The sequence below is a fragment of the Drosophila miranda genome, chromosome 4 (genome assembly GCF_003369915.1).
Source record: "Drosophila miranda strain MSH22 chromosome 4, D.miranda_PacBio2.1, whole genome shotgun sequence".
NCBI lineage: Eukaryota > Metazoa > Arthropoda > Insecta > Diptera > Drosophilidae > Drosophila > Drosophila miranda.
In genome coordinates this window covers 30582851-30609017 of record NC_046677.1, presented here as the reverse complement: position 1 = coordinate 30609017, position 26167 = coordinate 30582851, and the positions used below count along the sequence as shown (strand labels likewise).

The following is a 26167-nucleotide window of genomic DNA, read 5'->3' as shown; positions in this document are numbered from 1 at the left end:
GCCAAAAGCCAAATCCATTTACAGACTCGTTCCCCCACTCCCCCCCCCCACCCTTCCTTCCAAAGGCAAATGCAGAAAGAAGGAAGGATAAAAAGCGAAGGAAAATCGGTAAAGAAATGTATTTGTACATTTTCCCCTTGTTGCGCCAACTTTTCTTGGGGCAAAAGTGTGGCACTGTGGCACTGTTGCTGTTGCTGTTGTTGTGTCTGTCTGTGTGTGTTTTTTTATAGATACTCTGGGATGTATTTGCCGAGATAGTGCCGGATAGCAGACAATGGCAAAGGCCACACTCCGAAAGCCAAATAAGGATATAATATGCTCCTGTGAGTGGTGTCTGCCCCGAGCACTGCACGGAGTACATGTCTGACTCAACATTGACTTTGGCTAATATTGGTTTCATTTCGTTTCGCACAATATACACAAATATTCGTAAATATAAACGAATATAAGTGTGTGTTGGAGTCTACCTGGAAAAGGAGAAAGGGAGTGGTGGCCACGGTGTCTAAAGCTGAGATAACAAGCGATTACTGTGGTGGTTAAATATTTGCATTGGCCCTCGATACGAATCGTAATCAAGTGCCACCGACTGACCACAAATGAGTCTGTGGAAATTAAAGGGAAAAATACATTTTTGGACAGGGAAAACTCAGATGGAAAGTGGATTCTGGGTGACAGATTGGTGGTTTTTTCCTATTTGGATGGGAATACTTATTGACTAGACACAGTAGTCCGGGTAATACGATCTGTAATGAGATGAAGCAGTCATCTTCTAAGAAATGACACAGTAAACGTCCATCTCCTCATTCATCTTTTAAATGGTTCATTGAGTGTAAAGACCAATGTGTTTTTTGCCCTGAAAGTACCTCAAAAAGGGCCACATTAATGCAAATATTTTGCAACAGCAACAGAAGAAATATCATTATTCATTAGATTCGTTAAATGTCTGAAATACATGTGGGGGATTAAGTGGCTTGATGGGAACGATGAACATTTGTTTTATGAGTACATCGAACCTTATAACAGCTCCAGGTTTTATTTCTAGTGATTGTTACGTGCTGATGTGTCTGATGCGTGGCTGAACTGAGAACTGAGTGATCTCTCCCTCTTCCTATCGGCTCTCTCAGAGCTGACGGCTGGTCTATGAAGACCAAGCGACACTGCTTCGTGTCTCTCTCTGTCCTGCATTTCCCACAGACATAAATATTCTATAAAAAGACTCACCATCCCTTCTGGTATACTCTGGAAAGGTTAGATTCCAGAAAAGCCTCCATTTCCTATACCATTTTAAGACCTTTCTGTTATATCCCTGTACCTTGTGTGACAGTGTGATTTGCTGTACAAATTATCCATAATCAAAAGGACACATTTCCAGTCATTTCCAATGACACAAACAGAGTCCTTGAGGTCGGCCTTGTCGCTTGGATATACCCTTGAAGAAGAAGTCCCTGCACTTTATCCCATCAACAAATACTTTCATCAATAATCCTCTGCCCAATTCCTGTTGGAAAATAAATCCATTCGGAACTCCCTTTGATTTCCAAAATAAAACCACACTTTTTTGTATTTTTCCATATAACGTTACAGATTCTTTATTTATTTTTTTATCTTTTTCTTTTTGTTGGTTTTCCACTGTTCTTTTTTTGTGTTTTGTTGCTTTTGTAATAATTTTCTTGTTTAATATAATTGCAGTTTTTGTTGTATTTTTTTTTTGTGTCCTTTGTGTACGCTGTTCGTGTATGTGTGTGTGTGTGTGTGTATATGTTTTTTCTTAACTAATTTTATTCCCGATTTGCCATTCAGTTGCAAGTGTTCCATCGCTGGATATCTTGCCATATTTAATCATTATTCTAATGTAAATTTTTTAACCGAATCGAGACTGCTGCAATGCCGCACAATTGATTTGTTAGTTTGCGCTCGATTTTCATTTAATATTACTCGTAAATTATTCATAATTTTTTGTTTTTAATACTATTTTTTATTTTTTGTTTTTTTTTTACTGTATGTTAAAGTGATTTTACATAATAATTTACTTATATGCAAATTTCTATAGAAAACTGCATTTCAATTGGATTTCTGTCTCCAGATTTTCTTTTTTGAGTTGTGTTTAGTTTTTTCCATTTCCATTTCAATCGATTTTATATGGGGTTACATCTTGGTTTTGCTTTTGTTTTTTGCTTTTTTTGCAGTTTTGGTAAAAAATTCATACCTTATAAATACATACATAGTTATCAAATAGTATGATCCTTGTCTGTTTGTCTGTCTGTCTGTGTGTGTGTCTCTTTGTCTGTGTAAATGTATTTCTCATCATGTATGTGTACGTGTGTGTGTGTGTTCTGTGCACTATTCAATATATATAGTTTATGCCTCTAACTTACATTACAAAATATATAACAAATACGTGTGTAAATGAGTATATAATTTACTTCTGCGTTTCTGTCTACTAATTTTCTTGTGGTTTATTTGTTTTCTGTATAAAATATCCCTCTCTTGGTTTTCGGTTTGTAACTATTTTCTGTTTGTCTGGGCGCTGGATTTGGTTTTAAAAAAGTTTCCGGGTTCTCGACCTATACGTATATTAAATGCAAAATTTTATCCATAGTCAGATGCGTCGAAAAACGAAAAATCAGGAATTCAGAATAAAAGCGAAAGCCTACAAAAAGAACTGTTCGTTGAATCAACTTTCCGTTTTCAAGTCTTTTGTTTTGCGAGAGAACTAAACCCACAATTGCTGGCAGTGTTTTTCTGTGTGTGTGTGTGTTTGGGTGTGTTTGGGTGTGTGCTGTACCGAAAGGATCGATCCATCGATCGAAAGCAAGTAGCAAATTGTAGCAAATCGCGGTGTAAATGGGGGCTGGAAGTCAGAGCTGCAATGCATAAATAATCGAAGCGGCATTCAATAAATATCGCAGAAAATCAGAGCTGCATTCAGTCGGCCATCGAAGCGACTCATTCGCGGGTCTGTGGTCTGTTGTTTTGTTTTCTTTCTCCTCCTCTCTAAATGTCTACTTTTGGTTTCGGGCTGATTTGCTTTTTAACAATTAATGTGCTTTAAAATTTCTAAGAATTTCTCTCAAACAAGTCCTCGTACAGCGGAGAAGTTTATTGTGGTTTCGCATCAGTTTAAATATTTATTTCGCTGTATGGTTTAACAATTACGTTAAAATCTTTGCACTTTTCAATAGTCAATAGTCAACTTTTGTTGCAGTTGTTTTTTTGTTTGTGTTGGATATCTTAAGTATCTTTTTATCTTTTCTGTGGTAATAGGAATAATTCGAACACCGAAAAATGTCTGTGACTGTGTGTGTGTGTGTGTGTGCGTGGAACTGAAAATGAATTTTATATAGGATCATGTTCGTGGGCATTTATGCATCTTATGTGTACGCTGCCTGGAAAACTCTATGATTTAGATAGATTTCATATACATACTCGTATATTTTGTATATATATTGTTCATTTTTGTATATATTATGTACTTACGGTTCTCTACAATACGGTTCTGTATTTTCTGCATTCTGTTCATAGTTTTTTCTGTATTCTGGCTGACTATTGAACAAACAGAATCAAAATAAAGTCTATTCTTCGTTCCCACAATACTCTGGCACTCCCATATGCAATAACAGATGAAATCATAGCAGATTTGCGATTATTGTTTTCGATTGCCTAAGCTGACGGGCAGACGGGGCGAGTGGTCTCCCCCCTCCCCTCTCCCGGAGACAAAAAGTCTGCTCTACAAAAGTTTATGGCAACAAAAAGAAACCAATTGGATTTAGTCGCTGTGGCGACCATCGGGATACCTGGTATTCTGTTTTACGGCTGTATGTGGAAGGGGAACACAGGGCTGGATATCTCAAAGAGAACTTGGGGTATGATTTCCCTTTTCTATCGAATATCTTTGAAATGCTTGTGTCTCTATTTGCGACTGATCTAGTTCCGGTAAAGGGGACTTTTGGAAGATACTAGAAGCAGATACTTGCCAAATGAATGCCTCTATTGAATGTGGGAGGCATATCCATAGCCTTTAGCCTGTCTCCTGATCGATTGGAGGACACACCATAACCAGAATCATTCTTTGTCTGTCTGAAACTATCAATGAGATTCGCCTATAGAGAGTTTTCCTTCCGATATACTGCCCCTAATCCCATTTTTTTCTATATAATATTTGTAGGAAAAAGTTTCCCGAATTCCACTTACAACATACTCTCAACAATATAACTCTCTCTCTCCCTCCCTCCAAATCAATAAACTCTTCCACTCTTCCCAAGGTATTAAAAACACAAAAAAAAACTGATATAAAATCGATCTCGAAAAAAACTTTTGCTTTGTCGTGTGGAATGAAATGGTTTTTAAATGCAGTTGGTTTTCGGGTTTATGCATATGAAATGTTGGATTTTATTTGTTATGCGAATGCGAATGCGAATGCACTCCCCTCCTCTCCCCCTCCTTTCACCACTTACTATATAAAAAGACTTTAGTTTTAGTTTTAGTTTTAGTTGTAGTTTTCGGTTCTGCTACCAATTTCGTATGTGGCTTTAATGTTCTGGCTGTGTGTGTGTGTCTGTGTGTGTGTGTGTGTCCTTTGTATACGTGCTAAAAACTAATAATATATACAATGTAAAATGTAATCTCCATCTCCATACCCCTACCCCCGAAAGGGGCATATTTAATTTTTATATATATAAGTGTTTTTGTTTTTTTTGTTGTTGTTTATTTTTATATTATTTATATTATTAATTCAATTGCGCTAAGTTCATCTAAAGGTAATTTTCTTTTTTTTTCCATTTTTCTTTGCTTTTACTTTACTTTTCTAGCGTTGTTGTTGTTGTTGTTTTTTCGTGGCTAGGTTTTGCGGGGATTTTAGCTTAAGATTTCTGCTTTTTTAGAATATAGTTCTAGGAGTATCCTCTTTCGACCAATCAGGCTCTAATTTGCGATCTCTCGGATTCGCAGTTTAAAAAGTGTTTCGTAATGTTTATACTCGTATTTATGGTAATGGTAATGGTAATGGTAATATATATGTATGTTTTTTGTGTGTGTATGTGTTTAAATGTATTTATATACTTGTTATGATGGAACGAAAACAGTCTTTGGGTATTCATTTATGTAAGTTTTAATCTTTTAATGTTTAATCCTTAGAAAGTAATACGAAATCAGGAGCGAACTTAATCCCTAAATGACTTGATACGAATACATCGAATATGTTATACAGAACGTAGGGAGAGTCCTAAAAATAATAATTACAACTTAAAACATAATATGCACAACAAATCTGTTCACGAATTAAAGTTATAAATTCATAAGCGCTCCCTAAACTAAGCTTTGGTATGCTCTCTCTTACATTTTCCAATTTTCTTCTTTCGAATTTCCTCGATTTTCCTCGATTTTCCTCGCTTTTCGTTTGCTTTTCGTTTGCCCTAAAAAATAACTTAGTTTTCATTATCGCGTATCTCGTATCTCGTATCTGGTAATTTGTTTAAATTTAAATGCTGATGAAATATTTATACAAATGTCATTTTACGTGTCATAATATGTGTTTGATTTTTTCCCTCCTACCATTTTCCTTTCCTCCTTTTCTTAGTTAAAGATTTTCTTCTGCAATGCCTTTTCTTTGGTTGCGCTTTCTTTCTTTGTATGCGTGTGTGTGTGTGTGTGTTTCGTAGAGATTGGATTGGATTTCTTTAAATGCAACTTTTGTATCTACCAACAGTTTATCTTTCCTTTAGTTTCCTTCCTTTAGGCCACCGTTTAGTGCACGGGCCCTTCCTTTGGGGGCCTGCCACTTACAACTCTAGTTCGGTATTGTGCGGATTGGGCGCCTCCGGACCGTACATGTTGGCCAGCTTGTCAAAGCGCGGCCCCCAGGCCCCAAGGTAGTCGTACTCCTGCTGCTCATCGTCCGTGCCTGCAAAGGGGGAAGAGAAAACACCACAAAAACGCACACCCAAAAGTCCATATTAATCAAAGAATACCAAAACGCCTATTTACACCCAATATTCAGCCGTATCTGAGAGCTGCTGCCCTGAAAGTGTCAGAAAAATATGTTTAATCAGCAAGGAGTCGAGTGCGCTACTCTCTCTCTAGTCGATAGCCTACGGTTTTTGGGGGCTCATCTCAGGCTGCTTTAATATTGGGTGCAAACAAAACTAACCAAAACTATTCATGGCGGTACCCACCTGAGGCCAAGGAGCTGAGGGAGCCCGCAGTACTGCCACCCCCCTCGTACGCATAGTTCCGCAGGTCGTCGAAGGGCGGGGCATTGGGATCGCCATCGGCGCGCTTTTTATGCTCCTCAATGAACATGCCCACGTTGGGCTCCTGACCAGGCATCAGTGTCATGACGGGATCTGGAAGTGAAGAGGCGCAATGCATGAGATACATTCGTATCTATCGCTTCTTTGAAAGATCTCTCATTCGAGGAATGCTTACACATAATTGGCATCTTCATGGGCGCCAGCTCGGGCGGCATTGGCCCCCCGATGGGTATCTGCAGCGGTGTGATGTCGAAGGCCGTCATATCGTCCTCGCCGCCGCCCTCGTCGTCGTAGTTGATGATGTTCTCGCGCACATCATCGTCGGGACCTGGATATTTGATATGCGCCTCGCGCCGGCGATTGTAAACGACAAACACGAGCACCAGTACTGCGCGGAAAAGAGCGTGCAAATAAAACAATATTAAAATGCAGTTCCATGAAAGCGGTTTCTCTGTCTATCCCCCCGCCTTTGATATGCAACAACAACAGCCACAGCTGTCGGGGACCCAGCACGTAATACTGTATACAAATTGCATTAAACTACACTTAATTTAGCATGCAAAGCAATTTTAGTTGTAAAAACGGCAGGGGGAGGGGAGGGGAGGGATATAGAGGAGCGCCAACAGATACAAAATGAATAAAATATATACATATATACGAGTACGAGTACGAGTTTGCTTAATTAAATTGTGGAACTACTAAAACGGATATAAAGAAATGCAGAAAAATTCTTAAAAGCAATATGAAAAAATAAGGGAATTATTACGACTAGAAGATACGCTTTTTCCGAGCAAAAAAAGGAACTAAATAGATGTCCTCCTTCTACTGTTTAATTTCTAGGATATCATAGATACAAAAGAGGATAAATATCATTGCAAAACTAGTGCTACCCCCTCCAAAGGGTGCCCTACAAAAATGTTTAGAAACGAAAAAGTAAACAGATATTGCCCGCTTTTTCCCCAGAGTCCTCTTCCCCTTCCCCTTTCCATTTTCCCCCAAAAACAGCGACAAATGGCGCTCTGACCGAACAGCAAATCAAGCAACAGACGACTTGGTCGCTTCTCTCTCTCTCCCTCTCTTTTCCCCGAGTGTTTTTCTAATTTTCTCAGCGCATTTTTCCACCATATTGCGAAGCGTGGTCCCAGGGACAGACAGCATCTGTTGCACAAAGTTTTTTGTTTTTTTTTGGAGGATGATATTGAAGTCGTTGTAATGGCCAGGACGACCGTTCCGTTTCGTCCGTTGAAGTTGACGTAAGTAATTTTCTGCGGCTTCTGGCAACTTTGTTGGCCTTCCTGGTGCCAGTATGGACTCTCTTCAGGCTCCACTTCTGTTTGCTCACTGTACTCCCTTGTTCTTGGCCAGGTTCTACTTCCTATTGCCTCCCCCGCCCCTGTTTCTAGTCTCTCTGAAACTTTCTGTGGAAATGTTTTCTGTTTCCAGCTGGACATTTCGTAATTTGCAATTATTGTGTTAGTCAAACAGGCATTTCCCTTCGTTCCCGGATATTCCTACCGCCCTACCGCCCTCCTGGGCCCTGGCTTCATTCCGCTGACATTTTCATTGATATGCAAAAATTGTGCCATGGCCGGCAATACAATAAACTTTAATTTATGGAAGACTTTTCTGTATGTTGTGTCGTTTAATTTGCGGAAATGACTTTCGGTGTGCGTGGTTTGTGGGGCGATTGCAAGACTTAATTAATTTTACAGCTCAAGAGCGATGGCCATCAATATTTAAATGGCATGTTAACTTTTGATTAAACTTTTAATTGGCATAAGAAATGAAGAAAACGAAGGATAAATACATGCAATAAATACGTACAAATGGACATTGAGTCATGCAAAACTTACTTGAGGCCCGCTAGGAGCCTCTTTGGAGTCTAGTCTAGTGTGAACCTTAACTTACGACGTCCCTCCACCTTCAGTCGAGCCTTCTGTGGACTCTCAATCACTCCATTTCGATTGTGGTTCATATACTTACATATCAACGTGCTGAGGCAAAGGACCAGGGCAATAATAAAATCACGCGATGGCGTCAGCACCCCGGAGGCCAATAACTCCAGTTCGCAGTGCATTCCCGTGAAGCCCATGGGGCAGTGGCACTCGTACTTCTTGGGCGGCTGATGGTCGCGACACCGACCGCCGTTGCGGCACGGGAACAGCAGGCACTCGTTGTCGTTCACACAACTACTGCCGGAGGTTTTATAGCCCGCCGGACACCTGAGCAAACGGGCCCCCAAAAGACGATATGTGTGTGGCGGTGGCACGGGTTTTTGTTGGAGTGTGGAATGTTGTGGGTGGTTGTTTTTTCGGATGTTTGGGTGTGTGGGAAAAACAAAAAGAAATTATTTAAAAATTTGTTTCCATCATGCAGGTGTAACGCTTGCTTCTCTTTCGTTTCCTCTGAGTCTTTTATGGAGAGTGTGAAAAAAAAACGTGTCGGAAAGTCTTATAAACGTTCTTCGTTCTTCGTTGCTGATGTTATTATTTCACGCTTTGTGGGACTTTATTTTCTCAGTTTTTCCAATGGCGTGAGAAACTTTTTGCATTTGCATTTGCATTGGCCAAGCATTCATCCCCCTAGTCCCCCCCTTAGTCCACCGTAGTCCCTTTCCCTAACACGCATCTTAAGTGCTGTTTTTGGTACAATTTCTCTTCTTTTCTTTCTTTTTTTATGATTATTATGCAACAATCTTTTTGCGTTGTTTTTCGGTTTTGAATTGAATAAACTTTTTTCTTCCGTTATGCTGCATTCTTTCGCTAACTTGAGTTTCATTTTATGCTCTCGCACTTTTGCGGACTGTTTCCATCTCCATCTCTATCTTTAAGTTTGTTTTGATTAGTTTTTGGAATAGTGTGTGTTGTGGTTCGTTTGGGGCATACAAAACTTTACAATGCCATTTGACTTGGGGACATTGAGGTGTGAAAACGTCCAAAGGCAAGGAATAATTGAGATGCATGGGATTTACTTTCGCTCTAACTTTGGCTGTAAGGTGGGAAGAGCCCTGGAACGAATTTATTAATATTGATGGGTGATAGATGCATCAATTGTGAATTTCAAAGAGCAAAATTTCCCTTTTCTTTCTTATTTTTATTTCCGAAAAACTTGATGAAATTTTGTGTCTTTTTTCTGTGAAAATTGGCCGCTGGCGAACCTTTTCCCCTATGAATATTCTTTAAAGAATCTTTTGGTATTCGCATATAAATGTTTTATGAGGCACGAAGGAAAACTATTGAAAGATACTAAATCTCAAAATTTGATGAAAATATCTCAAAATTTATGATAAAACACATTTCTGAAACTTAGAGCTTATATTTACGAAATAAATTTCCTATAAATATGGATTTCTTTTGTTTAAATTTTCCACTTTCATGGGGATAGATAATTGGCTTTTTCGTGTGATTTTCTCCAAAAGAATACTCCCTCTTTCCACTCTTCTTTGAAGAAAATCTTCCTGGGAGCACATACAAAGAATGTGTATGCCTTCATATCATCTGTCGCCGTAAATGTCCTACAAATGACGGAAATTGGTTTGCCGTGTGTCCACTCTTTAAGGCCATGTCCATGTCCTCTTCACTCCGAGCCACTTAACAAAACCCAATAGACTATGAGAGACTGCTGGCAAACACAATTGAATACTTTTCAACTGCAGACTTAAGACACTTTTGATATATTGACGAAGTCGATTATTGATTGGCGAATGCCGCGGGGGCGGGCAGAGAGCACACAGCGGGGGCATCGAAGGGGAAGAGGAGGCAAATAACTTGAAAAGAACGCAGCAGATAGAATAAATACCTCAAAAGCAGAGAAAACTTTCGCACTAAATCAGCGCCAGTTGAAAAGTTGAATAGTTTTTTTCTAGCTGCTCCTTTTGGCCCGTCTTGCCCGCTTTGGCCCGCTTTGGCCCTCTTTTACTCTTTGTTCGATGGCTCCCAAGTGCGTAGTTTAAACCGATCAGAAGTGAGTGAGGTACTTGATAATTTTGTTGAATTTTCCCATTTTCCACTTGGCTTTTTCGCTTTGCCACATTGTACGTCATTAAGTTTTTATTTCAAGTTGATTCTGGCATGAAATAAACTCTGTATTTACTTATAAATGTTCGTGGGCGAGTCTCGTGTATTCCCGGCTTAGCTCTAAACTTAAAAGTGGCATTTTTCTGGCTGTTTACCCCGAGAGATGCTCGCATTTCGAAAAGAAATGCAAACCTTCTGCCATCGTCGTAAATCCCAGCAAAATGAAACGGACGGGCAGCGGTTCGGGGTTCGAGATTCGAGTTCTTAGTGCCAGCTGGAAGCTCCTTTGAGCCGTCTGAGAACTCCCTTCTTATGTGCAGGTGTGTGTGTCTCTGTCAGTGATGTGGATTTAGTGCTTCGTGATTTCTACGAAACGCCAAAGCCAACAATTGCAATTGCTCTACCGTTTCGGCCAGGTCTTGGCCTTGTCTTGTATCTTGACTGCACATTTGTTAACTTACCTGAAGGGCATTCTCTTTAGTTGAGTGCACTTTGAGGGAGGGGGCGGAAAAGCTACTAAAGGGAGCACCTATGGCGGGTCTGCGGACTGGTTTCAGTCTCCTGTAATTTCCGCTATAAATTGTTTAAAATATTCCACTACAGGCGGGATGTACAAACCTTTCGTTTCGCATTTGTTTATCAAATATTTACATACAGTACAGCACATTGAATAACATTAAAAAAACATTGATTGAGGGGCGGGAAAAAGTGCCAGAAGCAAACATTCCAAAATGGATACGCGTCGATATATGAATATGGAAATGAGTTTTTGAATGAAATAAATGTCGCACCGAAAAGGGCGACATTCGGTGAACTGTGATTTCGATGCAAAATTCGATTAGATTTTTGTAATTTTTGATGGAGAGAAAGATGGCAAAATCATACGAAATCAAAGTGCAAAAGTGCATGGAAACATGGTTGGATGATTGAATGATTCAATGATTGAGTCAGCTAATTAACTTTGAATAAACGCTACAACATTCAGTATAAAAGCTAAAAGCAGGCTCTAGGGATATGTTCAAGATTGTTGTTGCATATTCAAGGGGGCGGCGATTCAATGGGTCTCTTCTTTGTTCGATCTTTGATGCTCACTCAGTATGATTAAGAGGCAGACTAGGATCGCCGCCAGGGCTCCCATGCTCAGCTTGAGGGTCTGACCCTCCTGCACCAGCTCGCAGTTCTCGCCCCAGAAACCGTCCGGACATATGCAACGGTACCGCAGTCGGGGCTCGAGGTTAATGCAAGTGGCGCCGTTCATGCAGGGCATATCGAGGCACTCGTTGCGGTCCATGCAGCCCTTGGAATCGGGCGACATGATACGTCCTTCGCCGCAACTATTGTTTGTTGTTTTTTTTTGTTTTTACAGATTTTATATCATTAGATTATTGGAGCAACCGAAAAAAATGCGTTTAACGAATGAATGGATTGATTTAACCGATTTTTTCGTAGGTCCCAGTAGAGTCTTGTTTGAACAGAAACGAAGGGCAACCGATAAAACGGAAAATATAAAAATATATACGGAAAAAAAAGGGAATCATTCTTCAGAAGGAAAACAAATACATTCGGAGGAGTCACCTTTTCTCAAGCGATTAAGAAGTGAGTGCTGAACGATTGATTACGCAAAACGAGGGGTACGGGGGTCGTGTAATTTATAAACCTTTGACTTGAACCGATTCTCGACCACTTTATAGGGGATTTGTGTGTTCTTTGGTGATTGATTTTGAGCACTTTGACCCAAGGGATTGATTGGAGCACAAAAAAAAGTGTGTGTGCCTGGGTTTACGTGTAAGATAAGCGGCTAGTACTTGGGTACACAACTGTACCTGTACCTGGGGTGCTCTAAGGGCAAAGCATAAGCTCTTCAAAGGTGTGTGTGTGTGTGTGTGTGTGTGTGTGTTTGTGTGTGTGTGTAATGAAACAAAAGCGTGAATATGTACAAAGACCATTACAAGCAGAACAAACGCTCTTTCTCTCTTTCTCCACTCTCGACAAAGCGAAATCGGAATTGAAATCGACAGAAACGTAAGCCTAAGCCGATTGATTTGTCACGCAACGTTTAGTGCCAATGACTAACTGGACTTTTGTATCGTGTCCGACTCTTTCTCTGCTGGCTGCCCTGCAAGGAGGCTCCTACTTCAATTTCCTCTGTTTTTTGTTCTGTTTCTTGTGTGTGTGTGGGGTGGGGTCCTGCCTTTAATTGATTAAGCCCATCAAATGTTTGGCTTTTGTGGCGGATTTTCTGAGATTTTGGGTTGGGGCTCTTTGTAAATCAAAATGAAATTTATAAACCTGTTTTTGGATACATTTTTGGTTGTAATATCAGTCCGAACAGTCAATTAATTTCTTGTTTTTTTTTTTTTTTTGGAAGATGAGAAACGAAAAGCAATGCGTTGGATGAACAAAACGATGGAGGGCTTGGAACTTACGTGCACTCGTAGACGTTCCAGAGATCGACGCACTCGAAGGGATCCGGGCAGATGACATTCGAGCAGGGCTTGTTCGAGGGGCAGCCCTTCTCCAGGTTGCGGGCCATGGTGGCCTGGCCCCACTGCGTGCCGTTCATGGCGGGGGGCAGGGGCAAGTGTTTGCCCTCGAGACTAAAGGAAAAGAGAGATCAAAGCGGTAAGTATTCATGGGTATATCCCTCATCAATGTAGCGTATACGCACCGTATATCGTCGAGGCAGCTCTTCTGGTAGTCGGCATACACCTCAAAGGTGCGAACGCCCGTGTACTCGGCCTTGCCGCCGGCATAGACGCCCTCCTGCTTGTCCACCAGCAGCCACTGATGGCCCGAGAACTCAAAGGTCTCGTTGTAGCGCCGACCCTCGCCGCCGTCCAGCTCGAGGGTGGCGGCAGAGCCGTACCGATTGACCCGCACCACGTGCCACTGGCCGTCGTTGACGACGATGGAGTTGAGCCAGAGGTCCTTCTCCTCGGTGCGCAGCGAGTTCAAGTTGTAGCGGAAGTGCAGGTGTCCGTCCTTGATCTCCAGGATGCCGTACTCGCGGTTGTGCTGGTCGCTCACGCGGAACAGCTCGCCGTACTCCTCGCGCGTGCGGAAGCGGAGCTGCACCTGGGTGCTGAAGCGGTCCGGCTCGAAGCTCAGGGCGTACTTCACGTAGCTCTGGGCCTTGAAGGTGGTCGGGATGGTGGGAATGTTGCAGGCAGGACCCGTCCAGCCGGGTCGACAGTGGCAGCGGGCCTCGGACAGGGATCCCACGCAGTTGCCGTGCTCCCAGCAGCGGGCCGTGGTCTCCGTCTGGGCACAGACCTCCTCCGTCTGCGGGCAGCCGGCCACACTGTTCCTCGAGAGTCCCGGGTGCGCCAGATCGTACAGCTTGGAGTTGTGCACCAGGTTGCGGATGCAGCCGTCGAAGCCCTTGGCCGTGGGCATGTAGTGCCAGTAGTAGAGGCTCTGATCGAACTGCTCGCGGTACAGGCCGCCCACCTGCAGCGGGGAGTTCACGTTCAGGTACTCGCTGAAGGGCGGGATCTGGCCGCGCGCCTGGCAGGACATGTCGTCGAACTCCGGCGGGGTGCCGTCCTCCATTTCGCTGATCTCCGCCGACTTGCAGAAGTCCACAACCATGCGAATGTCCTCCGTGTCCCAGAACAGATCGATGCGATGCCATTCGCCGTCGTCCAGGGTCTTCTTGGTCTTCACGCGCAGCTCCAGGGTCCCAGAGCCGAAGTCGATGAGCAGTCGCGGATACCCGCGCTCCAGTTCCAGGGCAATGAAGTCCGAGATGAGCATTTCGTCGCGCTCGGGCGGCACAATGGGGCCGTTGTAGATGATCAGGCCGTCGGGCTTGCGGGTGATGAACTCCAGGCTCAGATGGGACTCGTCGCACATCTCGAGGGGGGGATACCAGGCCCAGCCGTTGCCGCGGAAGCTGCGCGTCGTCTGCTGGCAGCGAGGCCCGGTGTAGCCCACCGGACACGAGCAGTGCGGCCCGAACCTGGTGTCGATGCAGCGTCCGCCGTTGTGGCAGGGGTTGGTGCGGCACGACTCGGGCTTGGTGAAATTGCGCGCCCCGCAAGTGCAGTCCGCCAGGGTGTCCACGCGGACGCCCACCAGCGCCGTCTTGTTGGCATTCACCATGTAGGGCAGGGGACTGATTTCCAGGGCATTCGTGCAGCTGCCCTCGCACATCTGGTTCTCGTAGAGGCACTCGTCGATGCCCACCATCGTGATGTTGATGCCCACGTCCTTCTCGATCTCCTCGCGGTGCATCAGGACGATGCCGTTGAGCCTCACGGGCTTGTAGTACGGCGATCCGTGGGCGGAGAACCGGACGTCCGTCAACGCAGGATTGCGGCGCTTCAGCTGAACGCTGAAGATGTCCACGTTCTCCCGTTCGGTGTTCAGCAGATCCGCCAACTTGTCCCTGAAGCGGTCCATCTTCGAGCGACTCATGCTCTGCGTGCGATAGTTCCACACGCGGATGAAGTCCTCGTCCGAGATGCCCGACAGGCGCACGGAGCCCGAGTTGATGACCGCCTCGTGGGGTATTTCCCGCACGGTAACCGTCACATTGGCCGGGATGTCCGTCTGCGTGTGCTTCCGGTCGTAGACCTTGAACCGCAGGTGGTAGCGGCCCTCGCGGGTGCCCGCCCGCATGGTCACCATTCCGGAGTCCTCGTCCAGCTTGAAGCGCGGATGCTCCAGCGCCTCCCAGTAGAACTTCTTGTCGGGCAGATCCCAGTCGTCCAGGTCGTAGACGTACACGCGGCCGATGGGCGTGTCCGGCGACTGTCCCTGGTAGTTGTACACGAAGATGTCCTTGGAGCCGGGCTGCATTTTGTTGTCGTTCACGTCGCCGATGATCACGGTCAGCGTGCTGGTGCCGGTCATCGCCGGCGAGCCATGATCCTTGATCACAATGGGTATCATGTACTCCTTTTGCTGTTCGCGATCGAAGGATCGCAGCGAGGATATCACGGCCATGCCATCGCCGTTGGCGCCCTCTGTTAAGGCGGGATTAGAGCGGGTAATATATCAGTTAAAGGGAGTGAATAGATGTACAAAAAGGGCTTTTGATTTCCCTGAAAGACTATCCCCATCCTACTCCCCATTCAATAGGTCTTTGGGCAGGGCTTAGGCTTTTAATAAACTTGAAAATCCCTCATTTCTGGCTTTTCTGTAAGCTGTAAGCCAATCAGCCAGCAGACCAAAAACTAAGCTCTTTTATTAGCCAGCACGTTTTCCACCTGATTGCGGATGCAACTTTTGGCCAGAGCCCCCACACCCCCCCGCATTTGTTGTAATTACGCCTTTGAGCCAACAAGTGTTAAGTCTTCGACTGTGGCATGCCCCAGAGCCAGAGAGCCTGGGAGAGGGCTGTACGCCTCCCGCACATTGGAAATGTATTTTTAAAGACACTCCGTGGTGTGTTTTTAGGCAAATTGTATGCAAATACGAGTCCACACACAGCAGAGAGTCACTCCGGCTCTGATCCCCGAAGTTCCTGGGCTCCCAGCTGTGGCATCAAAATTGGATTGCCACCCGCACGAGTTGTGCCCAGTTTTTCCTTCTCTAACTTGGCTTTTCCCCACTCCGGCACACAGATACTCAGACACACGGACACTCATGTGTGTGTGTGTAGTTTTGGCTTTTGCGGCAGACACATGCTCTCCTGGCCCTCTCCTGGCCCTCTCCTGGCCCCCTTTTGGCCCTCGCTTGGAAGGTAATTTAATTGAAAACTTGTGCATTTGCCATTTTATTTTCTGTATCTCCTGCTCGAGACACACACGCACACCCATGCAGGTTGTATCTGTATCTTTGTGCTTATATTATTTAAATTTTCATGGGACCTGGCGCAATGGGTGCAATGCGGTTTGCTGTTTCCGTTTTATGGCCAAAGATTCCTGGGCTATTCATTTGCGGGGGAGCCCCAGACTCCGCTCCGGACTCCGCCCCAGACTCCGCTCCGGACTCGATTTTGTGTCTCTTTTTTTTTGCGGGTTCGGTGTAATTGCATTTTTATGCTATTGTTAGCATTGCGATATTGTGTGACACACAGGACACATCCCAGCCCGTCCCCTCAATAGCCTGTTAGGAAATTTCAATATCAAAAGCACCCCCAAAAAGTGGGGGAGGGGGAGAGCACTGGAAAAAATGTTACGCTTGTGCATTGTTTAAGCTTTGACCCAAATATTTTGGTAAACTTTTCATTGCATCGCAGCAGGGCAAAAGTTTGCTGGCCAAAAAGTCGAAATGGTCAGCACTGGCAACTATTTCCAGATTCCCCAATCCCCCCCTCGATGGAGTGTCAGTGTGTGTGCGGAGCAATTTGCAAGTAATTGGCAAGTGTGCGGCAAACGAATGAACGGATCGAAGGGCATCCAAGTCGGAAATAACTTGGGGCTTGCTTTGGGGATGTGCGAAAGTTGTTGCCAAAGGGGAAGGAAACGTAAGGGGATATCCCATTCATTCATTCATATATCTTTAAGGGTCTTTCTGTACTCACTTTGATCCTGTTCAACCTTGAAGGAGGCCCGAATAATATCATCAGCGCTGGGATCCAGGCGGAACTGGAACGGCGGGCCGTTGCTCTTCGAGCGATCGTCGTCGTCGGTGGCCAGAATCTCCACCACTTTGCGGGGCGGAACATGCTCGGGCAGCACGGGCCGATAGTCCTTTAGGAACTTTGGTGCGTTGTCGTTGATGTCCTGGACAATAACGGTGAGCGTGGCAGTGGCGGTTTTCGGTGGCGAGCCGTCGTCGATGGCCAGGATTTTCACTTGATGGCGGGGCACGACCTCGCGGTCGAGGGAGCGCTGAATGGTCACGGACCCGTTCTGATTGATGGCAAACTGTCGCTGACGGTCCGAGGAGCGGTCGATGGAGTAGGAGACCTTGCTCTTGCCGCCCTGGTCCGGGTCGGTGGCCTTGAACTTCTCCAGCTCGGTGCCCACTTTGGTGTCCTCGAAGACGGAGACCTCGACGTTGGCGCGCTCGAAGTGCGGCTTGTTGTCGTTGATGTCGCGCAGCTTCACCACCACCCACGAGTAGGCCACGTGGTACTTGTCGTTGTCGTTGTCCTCGCCCTTGTCGTTCACTTGGATGCGGAACCGGAAGCCGTTGCTCTGCAGCTGGTCCTCGTAGTCCAGCGGCTGGACAATCTTCAGGGAGCCCGTGCCGTCGTTGTTCCGCACCATCGTGAACTTGTCGGCGCCGTAGCCGCTGTTGTCGATCACCTTGTACTGGAACTTGTTCGTCTCGTCCTCGTCGTGGACGGTCACCGTGAGGATGGGCATCTCGGGCAGGGCCGTGCCGTCCGTTTCGTCGACCTCCGTGAACCACTCGTCCTTCGTGAACTGCGGCGGCATGTCGTTGATGTCCTTGACGCGTATCGAGGCCGTCCCCGTCCCCTTCAGCCCCCCGCCGTCCATGGCCACGACCTGTATGGAATAGTCCGGGGTTCGCTCGCGATCCAGGCAGCACACAGCCGTCTTGATGACGCCCGTGTCGGGCTCGATCTCGAAAATGGGCGAGCCCGTCTCCTCCTCAATCACGTTCTTCTCGATCGAGTAGACGAGCCGGGCGTTGGAGCCCTCGTTGGGGTCGTCGTAGTCCACCGCCGTCATGGTCATCACCACCATGCCGGCGGTGCCGTTCTCCGTCACGTTGCCGAAGTAAACGCCCTGCGGGAAAATGGGGGCATTGTCGTTGATGTCCTTCAAATTGACCTGGACGTCCGCATAGCCCACGAGTCCCTCGCCGCCCTCGTCCTGGGCGAAGACCGTGAAGCGCCACTGGGGCCGTCCATTAGGTTGATCGCGATCCAACGGCTATAAAAAGTATGAAAGGAGGAAAGGAGGAGAGTGTAAAGCGCCGTTATATCCGTTCGGGGTTAATATGCGCACTCCCTTACGGGTATTGTGTGTAATTTTAAGCTGTCATAAACGCAAAACCGATTAACATCAGGGCGGACAACATTGTTGTAAGTCCCCAAACCCCCCCGCCACCCCCGTCCACCCCACTCTCCTTCGGCCTGTCTCAAGCACAATGGGGCTGGAAGCCCAACCTGAGCCCTGAGCCCTGAGCCCTGTACCTGATGTTGATTCTGACTTTGATATGCATTCACAGCACCCTGAGTGATGTGTGTGTGTGGGGGAGGGTGGGGAGGGGGGACCCAGACCCTCCTCATGATAAAAAGCGCAAAAAAAAGAGGGAAAACCCGATTTTAATCAGCGCTTTGTATCTGTTGGCGCATGCCGCACAGCTGCTGGCAGAACCCTTGGCCCCCCCACTCTCCCTCTCATGTGACAGCCACAGAGAGAGACTTTTGCATGGCGCTGACATTGGATTTGTCATAAAAGGAATGTGCACACAAAAAGGCGACAACAACGGAACAAATGTGTGCAGAAAGGGTCCTCTTTGAGTGATGGACTAGACGCAAGGGTTATCCAGTGATCGAAGAGCAAAGGGCTGCCAATAAGGGGTCTCCAAGGGGAAGGATCTAGAAATTTGCACCTCTCTGGGATGGCATTTTCTACTCCAGAAAACCATTTCTAGAACCAAAACATAGTCCTTGCCTAAAGGGTACACCCCTGACTACCCTCTAGTCTAAAAAAAAAAAATCTAAAAAATAAATAATGTACATATATCCAAACTCCTGCGTCGTCATCGCTTTAATTTGCATGACAAATTTGCCAACATTGTTATGACATATTCAATTTAAGGGATTAGTTGTGAGTGGGTCACGGACTGTGCTACACACCCCTCCCCTTTTTTGTACATGTTATCCCTTATCATGTGCTCCACCCCCAGACTTTCAGGGGGTGTTCTGAAACACTCCTTCCTCCATGAGCAGCGGTTGAAAATACAAAATTATATTTGTTTGCGGATAAAGGGAGGAGGGTTGGAGGGAGGGATAGTCGGCTTGGTCTATGGGGCTAAAAATGACTAAAGTGGTTGGGCCCCAAATGTTTTCCATGTTTTTTTATTTTCGTTCCATTCTGCGAGTATTTGGATGCACGCATGGGAATTTCATTTAATTTGGCCCTGGAGTATTTCTCGTACGTACGTATATTTTTGGCAGTGAGTGTGTGCGCGGAATAAAGCGAAATTTTTGCAACTGGAATGCGGCATGGGGTTTTTCAATTGTGATTTTTGTAATTAGTTTTAATTTACTTTTCAATTGATTTTCGTGCTTTTTTCGGGGATTTAGAAAAGGTTTTGGCAATTTATTTCCCCAAAAAGGATCTCCAGGAATCCCTTAATTGATATTCGACTGGATGTACAAGTATTTTCAATTGTTTCCTCGACAAGAACTATCTTTCTATGGGATTGTATCTCAAGCCCCCAATAATGAGCACTTTCCCAGGTTTTTTTTACAGATTTAAGTGAGCATCGGATGGGTGGATGGGTGGCCCCCCAATCAGCAATCAGACTGTTGCTCTTTAAATATCGTTTTTTTATTTATTGTGTACGCCGTGTGCCTGCGGCTTGTGGCAATTTATTAATGCCCAAATTGGGAGGCGTACTTAACGTTGATTTAAGATTATTTCATTACCTTCAACACGAATATTTCGCCGGTGGTGCGGTTGATGTCGAACTTGCTGTTCGCCGGATTATCGGGATCAATGCCCTGGCCCGTGAGGAAGTACACGATGTTCTGGGGACGATCCTTGTCGCCGTCTGTGGCAGTCACCTGTTTAACCCAAGAAAATTGTATTATTATTGAATATTCTGGAATAAATAATACAAATAAATACAGAAAAAAAAGCGCAGCAGTAAACATGCCATAAATTATCATGCACAAAATAAATTAAACAAAATCATGCACTACGTTTTTTTTGTTCTACAATTCTCTCGAAAAAACCTTTCCATTCCGTGACTTTTATTTGTTTTAATTCCCATTTACCATTGGCTTTTGTTATTACACTTTTTTCATCGACTCTAATCAAAATGTTTGGCTAATTGAACCCCATTTTAATGGGACTTTTTTTTGCTGGCGGGGATTATGCTTTTGTTAGCCAAATAGCGACAGATATGGGGTTTAGTCAATGGAAAAATATGTTCGAGAGACCAGAGAGAATGGTGTTTGTTTGTCGGTTAGTGAAATGTAAATAAAAGGTGATTTAAAAGTGCTGAAAGATTGGTTTTAATTCCCTTTGTTAGCCTTAAGCTGCAGCTACATTTATTTTCCATTTTCCGACCAGTTTAATTAAATTAGTTGGGAAAAACACAAGCACAAACCACAATACAAAATCTGCACCGACCCCAAGCTTAATCGAGCAAATGCTGTACGTGTGTGTGTGGGTGTGTGTGTGGGTGGGTGTGTGTGTGTGGGTGTGTGTGTGTGGCATTAATACTTAAAGAGCGTATTCGATTTAATTAGCAGATTTTACGGGCGGAATCAAAATCAGAAACAGAAAACGGGCTAATGGAAAAACTATGATAAATAAAATGGGAAAACTTTACGCCCGACATTTAAGCGGGCAATTAAAGACCGCAGAGATGGTTGGCGCTTACCAAAAACGGAAAATAAAATACAAAAATTTAATGTTAAAAAAAAGGAGGTTACACGAGGCGTGTTCAGCCGAAGGAGTATGCATATTTATACGCCGTGTCGCATCGGTGGAAAACCCATCGTGTGGCCGCCTTTTTGTAGGTGTTGCCTGGAATTAATGCCCCACTATGTCCTTTCAACCTTAATGCCTGCGGAATTTTACTTTCAATTTAAATATAATTTTTTTAAATTACTGCCGAATGGTTTAAATTAACAAATTTACCCATCACCAGGCGATTATTCATTATGTTTACGGATTGTTATTGCTGGCTTACAATGCGAAATGCGATTGAATGGTGAATGTTGGAGAGGATTTAATGTCGCTGGGGGTTAAATTAATTGTTAAATGAGAGTAGGCACGGCTATGTACAAGATGGATATGGTACGGTACGGAGAGAGATATGGTATATGGTATATGTTATAGCGAGACCTGCATGATGGTAAAGGGCGTGGTCAATTCCTCGTCAAGGGTACGGTTGTAGGACGTCTGCGGGAATTGGGGCGGCAGATCGTTGACGTCGCGCACATTTATGACGATGGTCGTTTGATTCTCATTCAAACTGTCCGACGCAACCAATTTCAGTTCGTACTACCGTATGCACAGGACATTAAATAAAATATATGGCCGGCGAACAGGACATTTGTTTTCGGGCGGAACGGGGAAAGAACAATAAAGAATAAACCAAAAAATTAAACAATAAACAATAAAATACGCATAAATTACACAAAAAAAGAAACCATTAAAATATTGATTAAAGTAAAATTTCAGTTCAAATAATGGTTTTACACATGTTTGTGGGTCAAATGAAAACTGCCCCAGATGGTCCCCACTCGAAACTGAAGCAAAGAGTATCTTGTAATAGTTTTGACCCGTTTTGACCCGTTTTGACCCGCTTTTACTCATTAAAAGGCCACAATTCAATATTCTCCGATCTTGTACATATTTGTACTATATTTTTAATTGACGTTCCGTGCTTAATGATAAATCAATATTATTATACGTTTTTTATACTTTTTTTTCCCTCCTCGAAACCGCAATGGAAATTATTTATAGATGACTGTGGATATGCGAGTATTTTAAGTTTTTTCGCCGACATTTGTCCACTCCAGAATGGACGGCCCTTTTTTAATTGTTCAATTACTTTTCAGGCGTTTTTTTCTATGCCCTTAAATCACACGAGCCTTAAAATCGAATGTAAAAACCGTCATGCAAGGGGCAAAACTTTTTCAAATAATAAACTGCGTAGTCCATTAATTTTGCAGAGCCGTAAATACCTTTAATATGTCAACAATTTATTGACTGACAGAAAGAGGAGCAAAAAGTGCTCCCCTCACCCCATAAATAATTGACTCTAAAATATATTTGTTGTGTTTTTTTTGTTTGTTGTGCAATAATATTTGTGGCTTCAGGCATGGAACGGGATTGAGGGTGGGGGAGGGTAAAACTCGAACAAAAACTCGAACTCTTGACATGCAATAAAATTCTAGGAAAACATAAAAGAAAACAAAAACAACATTTGTTTCCATCAGCCTAAGAGCAAAAGCAAAAAGCTCTACGAATAACGCAACCAAAGAGTGAATACTATTCGAGTGAATCGTTTGAATCATTGACCTGCAAGACGCGTTTGGGCAAATTGCGATCATCCTCTTCGGTGATTTGGGTGCGATAGGTGGGCCTCTCGAAAACAGGGGGATTATCGTTCACATCCTTGACATGGATAATCACAGTCGTGTAGTTCTCCTTCAGATTGTCGGAGGCGGCCAACCGTAGCTCGTACTGAACGAAGGACGAGGCAGGATGCGGGGATGGAGGGAATATTTCATAATTAAATTACATAATTCATATTGTAATTTTATTGTTGCTGCTTAATTGATGAGATATTTGCATACACTGTGTGCCCTATACTGTAAGCCCTGACTGTATGCCCTCAAAGTTGCCTCTCGATGAGGAATTTCCAATTAAAGTCAAGGCAAAACTGCCATTGTCTTGGCCCCGTCTTGCACTGCACTTTTGGCCAATTGTTCAAATTGAAATTCAATTAAGATTTCGCCTGCCTTTTGCGCTCTGTTCAATTAATGTTTCGCCAAGGTTCTCTGTGGCCACTGCTATTTGACTTTTTCGCCCAAAACTCTGCTTGGGAGCTCTTCAATATTTAAGTAGCCTCGCGGTGGCCCTGGCGGCCCACACGGACCGGGGGGGAGTTTCTTAATGAATTTTATAGAAGTCTAAAGAGAGAAAAGCAATATCTAAGATACTCCTCGGATCCTTGACATTCCTTTAAAAAGGAACAACTTTTTCGGGGAAATTTTACATGAATTTGTAGGCCCCATTGCCTTTCTTTTTCGGAGCGACATAAACAAATCTCACAGTTGATTGGGCGCCACGCTTATGTCATAAATATATCTCTGCGGAAGAACGTTTGTCGATTACAGAGGAGCAGGCTCCTGTCCCTGTTTGGGGGGGGGGGGGGAAGCTTACCCGTCGCCGCGTTTCGTAATCTAAAGCGCCAGCTACATAAATGGCACCCGTCATATTTTTAACCGCAAAAGCGCCGCCAATGTTGCCGCTTGTAATTTCATAGCGGATACGTGAGGCTGTTGGAGGAGACCAAAGAATATGAGTATGTGAAAGATAATAATTGTGGAATTCCTGTACTCACACTCATCGTGATCCTTGGCTGTGACTGTGAGCACTGTGTGCTGGATATCCTCGTTCTCATCCACTTCGGCCTCGTACAGCGATTTGTCGAAATAGGGCGGATTATCGTTTTTATCGGCAATGCCAATGCGTATGAATTTGGTGACTGCGAAGGAGAAATGGAGAGACGACATTTCGTTTAGTTAAATTTCTCATTTTCAATTTCGACACTTGAAGGGAGGTCGTCCTGGCGGCTGGGGCGGCTGGAGGCGGCTGTCTGCTCAATTATCACGTACTAGACACAATGGGGGGAGAAAAGGCCACAATTTGACGCCTCTTATTGAGGCCACAATCATTTTGTTGGCCCATTTTTACAAGATGATGTTTTGGGGGCTCTCGAAGAAGGGTTTGATACATTTTAAAACGGATTTGAAGGGGCTGGAGGGCACCCCAAAGCCAGTTACAGCCTTATAGGGTTATAGTTTTCCTGCCAAAAAGGTCCTCCTGCCAAGGGTATCTCCAGCTTCGACTCCAAATCGCAGCCTCTTTTCAGCCACGTTTTTCACTGGCTGCCGCCTACGCATTTTGCATATTAAGCAGATACAAGCAGAGATATTTTGGCTCTTATTTGCATGTGTGATGATGTAATTTATTTGATATTCATAGATTTCCCATTTCGCCACAGGCATTACCCCCCAACGAAATAAATTTCAGTTTCAATATTATTTTCAGCCCATTTAAGGGCAAGACTTGGCCGCATAATTAACCATTATTACGTTTCAAATGTTAAACAACACCTTTTGTGGCTAGAAAATGGGTCGGATTGAGTTTCAAATGGATGGATGGCTGGACACAGAGCCAGAGAAAACACAGAGAAATTTAATATGCAAGTGCAGGGCAAATAGAAGAAGGACTCCAAAGACAATACCCTCTTCGGGGGCAGTGGCAGTGGGGGAGAATTCAAACAAAGCCACTGACAATGGGACGACATATCAGTGGACATTACTGGTCAAGTAAATTATATATATCATTTATAATTGCGCCAATAACAACACTCGAAAGCAGTGCAGTGCTTCGCTTAGCTTTAATTAAATAAATGCAGGAGTCTGTGGAGTCGGAAAGGCAGACAAACAGAGACCAAAGACCTGGGACATTGCTCAGATTTATGCTCCAACATTTGCGGCAGATGTGTCCCAGGATGCGACAAACTTTTGCCGCTTAACAGCCCATAGACAACTCTCAGAGGAGAGGCTTTGAGACGATGGGTTTTCCAGCGATGGAAGGAATCGATTGAGAGCCTGCAGCCTGTGGTCTCCGTCGGTGGAAAACGTATCGTCCCTACTGCGTCCAAGTGTTTCTGTTTATCAATTTACTTAGGTACAGGTCCTCCCTTTTCTTCGCAAAGGACACAACTTTCACTGCACGTACATGTGGATGTGGCTGTGGCTGTGACTGTGCTTGGGCATGTGGTGTTTGTATCTTGGCTTATAATTTGGCCCAGCCCAGGTCCTGGGCCAGGTCCTGGATCGTACGTATCTGTGTTTGCCAGAATTATGCACATTTGCAGGTTGACAACTCTGCTTGCAACTGCTGCATCTGTGGCATGGCCTGCGAGTAGGTTTGATAAGTTGCCAAAGAGAGATGCATCTGCATCTGTATCTTTGGGTGTGTATTTGTGCGTTCGGTGCGCTTAAATTAGCAAATGTTTGGGCCAACATTTTGAATTAAATTTATGGCAAAACATTGCTAATTGCCAACTCAGTTGTATTTCGGTTTCCATGTGACGACATTTTAATTAAAACTTGGGGGAAATCATAGTCCCATTCGCACAGGCACAGGCACTGGCACTGGCACTGGCACTGGCATTAAATGCAAATCATTTTCCAGCATACTTATTAATATTTATGCTTATGTAACAGAGCTCTCTCCCCCTCTCCATCTTTCTGCCGAATGGGTAATATTAATTTCGGAATAAATCTGTGTGCATTCTGTTTTCATTTCTAGTTTTGTTTTGGGCTTTAGAGGGCTATAAAGAGGGACAAACTGCCATCAATATTAAACCTCTTTAATCAAAGAAATATGCCCTGTACTTTCAGAGCCTACTTGCCCCTGCTCCTTTGCTCCTTTTGCTCCTTTTGCCCCTTATTGTCCTTATTTATTTATTCAATATAATTTTCCTTTTTACCTTTCGGCTGGCATTTCTTTTTTTTCATTAAATTCTGCCAACAATTCCTGCCCCGACTTTATTACATCAAAATTAAATTTATCGATGCAGATGGCTGCAGATTGAATGCTGATGTTTAAGTTATGAAAAATTTCACGTTGCCTCGTGTTTAATGTCGTGTTTTTTGTTGCTGCCTTCTGCGGCATGTCATGCCAAAGGGAGAGCTCTCTCTCTTTGAGTTCTCCGGAACGCGTGTCCTGGACATGAAAGCATCAGTTAAATGGAATTTCCATCCAGGGGATGCATGGAATTTATATTATTTATAAAGCAAGTAAAACCTTTAAAGCAAAGGCCAACGCCAAAGCCAACGTTTAATCTAATTTTGAAAATCTTTTATCCGCCGTGACATTTTTATCGGCTTGAGGCGCACAACAGCTCCGGAAATACTTTATCTATTTATCCAACACCATTTTGATTGCATCTCCACTCGAGAAAAACTAAACTGGGCCAAGAAGGGGGGGAAAATAGAATGTATCCCATTGAGCTTTTGGACAGCTGCTCGGAATCCTGGGGATCGTC

General features: G+C 44.3%; 1 protein-coding gene across 14 annotated transcripts in view; it reads right to left on the bottom strand.

The window, feature by feature from the left end:
* Positions 1 to 1733: 1733 nt before the first annotated feature.
* LOC108162496 (neural-cadherin) overlaps positions 1734 to 26167 on the bottom strand; it is a 144097-nt gene continuing 119663 nt past the window's right edge. For 5 of the 14 annotated variants that reach the window (XM_033393946.1, XM_033393947.1, XM_033393945.1 and 2 more), the window contains 11 exons: positions 23447 to 23590; positions 23266 to 23381; positions 22399 to 22563; positions 19788 to 19925; positions 16737 to 18060; positions 12933 to 15234; positions 12691 to 12861; positions 11357 to 11598; positions 6424 to 6636; positions 6171 to 6341; positions 1734 to 5899 (listed from right to left, as the gene is read on the bottom strand). In XM_033393946.1, coding sequence (XP_033249837.1) covers positions 5778 to 5899; positions 6171 to 6341; positions 6424 to 6636; positions 11357 to 11598; positions 12691 to 12861; positions 12933 to 15234; positions 16737 to 18060; positions 19788 to 19925; positions 22399 to 22563; positions 23266 to 23381; positions 23447 to 23590 — 5108 coding nt within the window. In that variant the 3' untranslated portion in view covers positions 1734 to 5777. Of the gene's footprint in view, positions 5900 to 6170; positions 6342 to 6423; positions 6637 to 8231; positions 8471 to 11356; positions 11599 to 12690; positions 12862 to 12932; positions 15235 to 16736; positions 18061 to 19787; positions 19926 to 21216; positions 21376 to 22398; positions 22564 to 23265; positions 23382 to 23446; positions 23591 to 26167 lie in introns of all 14 variants that reach the window. The other 9 variants (XM_033393948.1, XM_017297250.2, XM_017297251.2 and 6 more) reach the window with 3 other exon arrangements.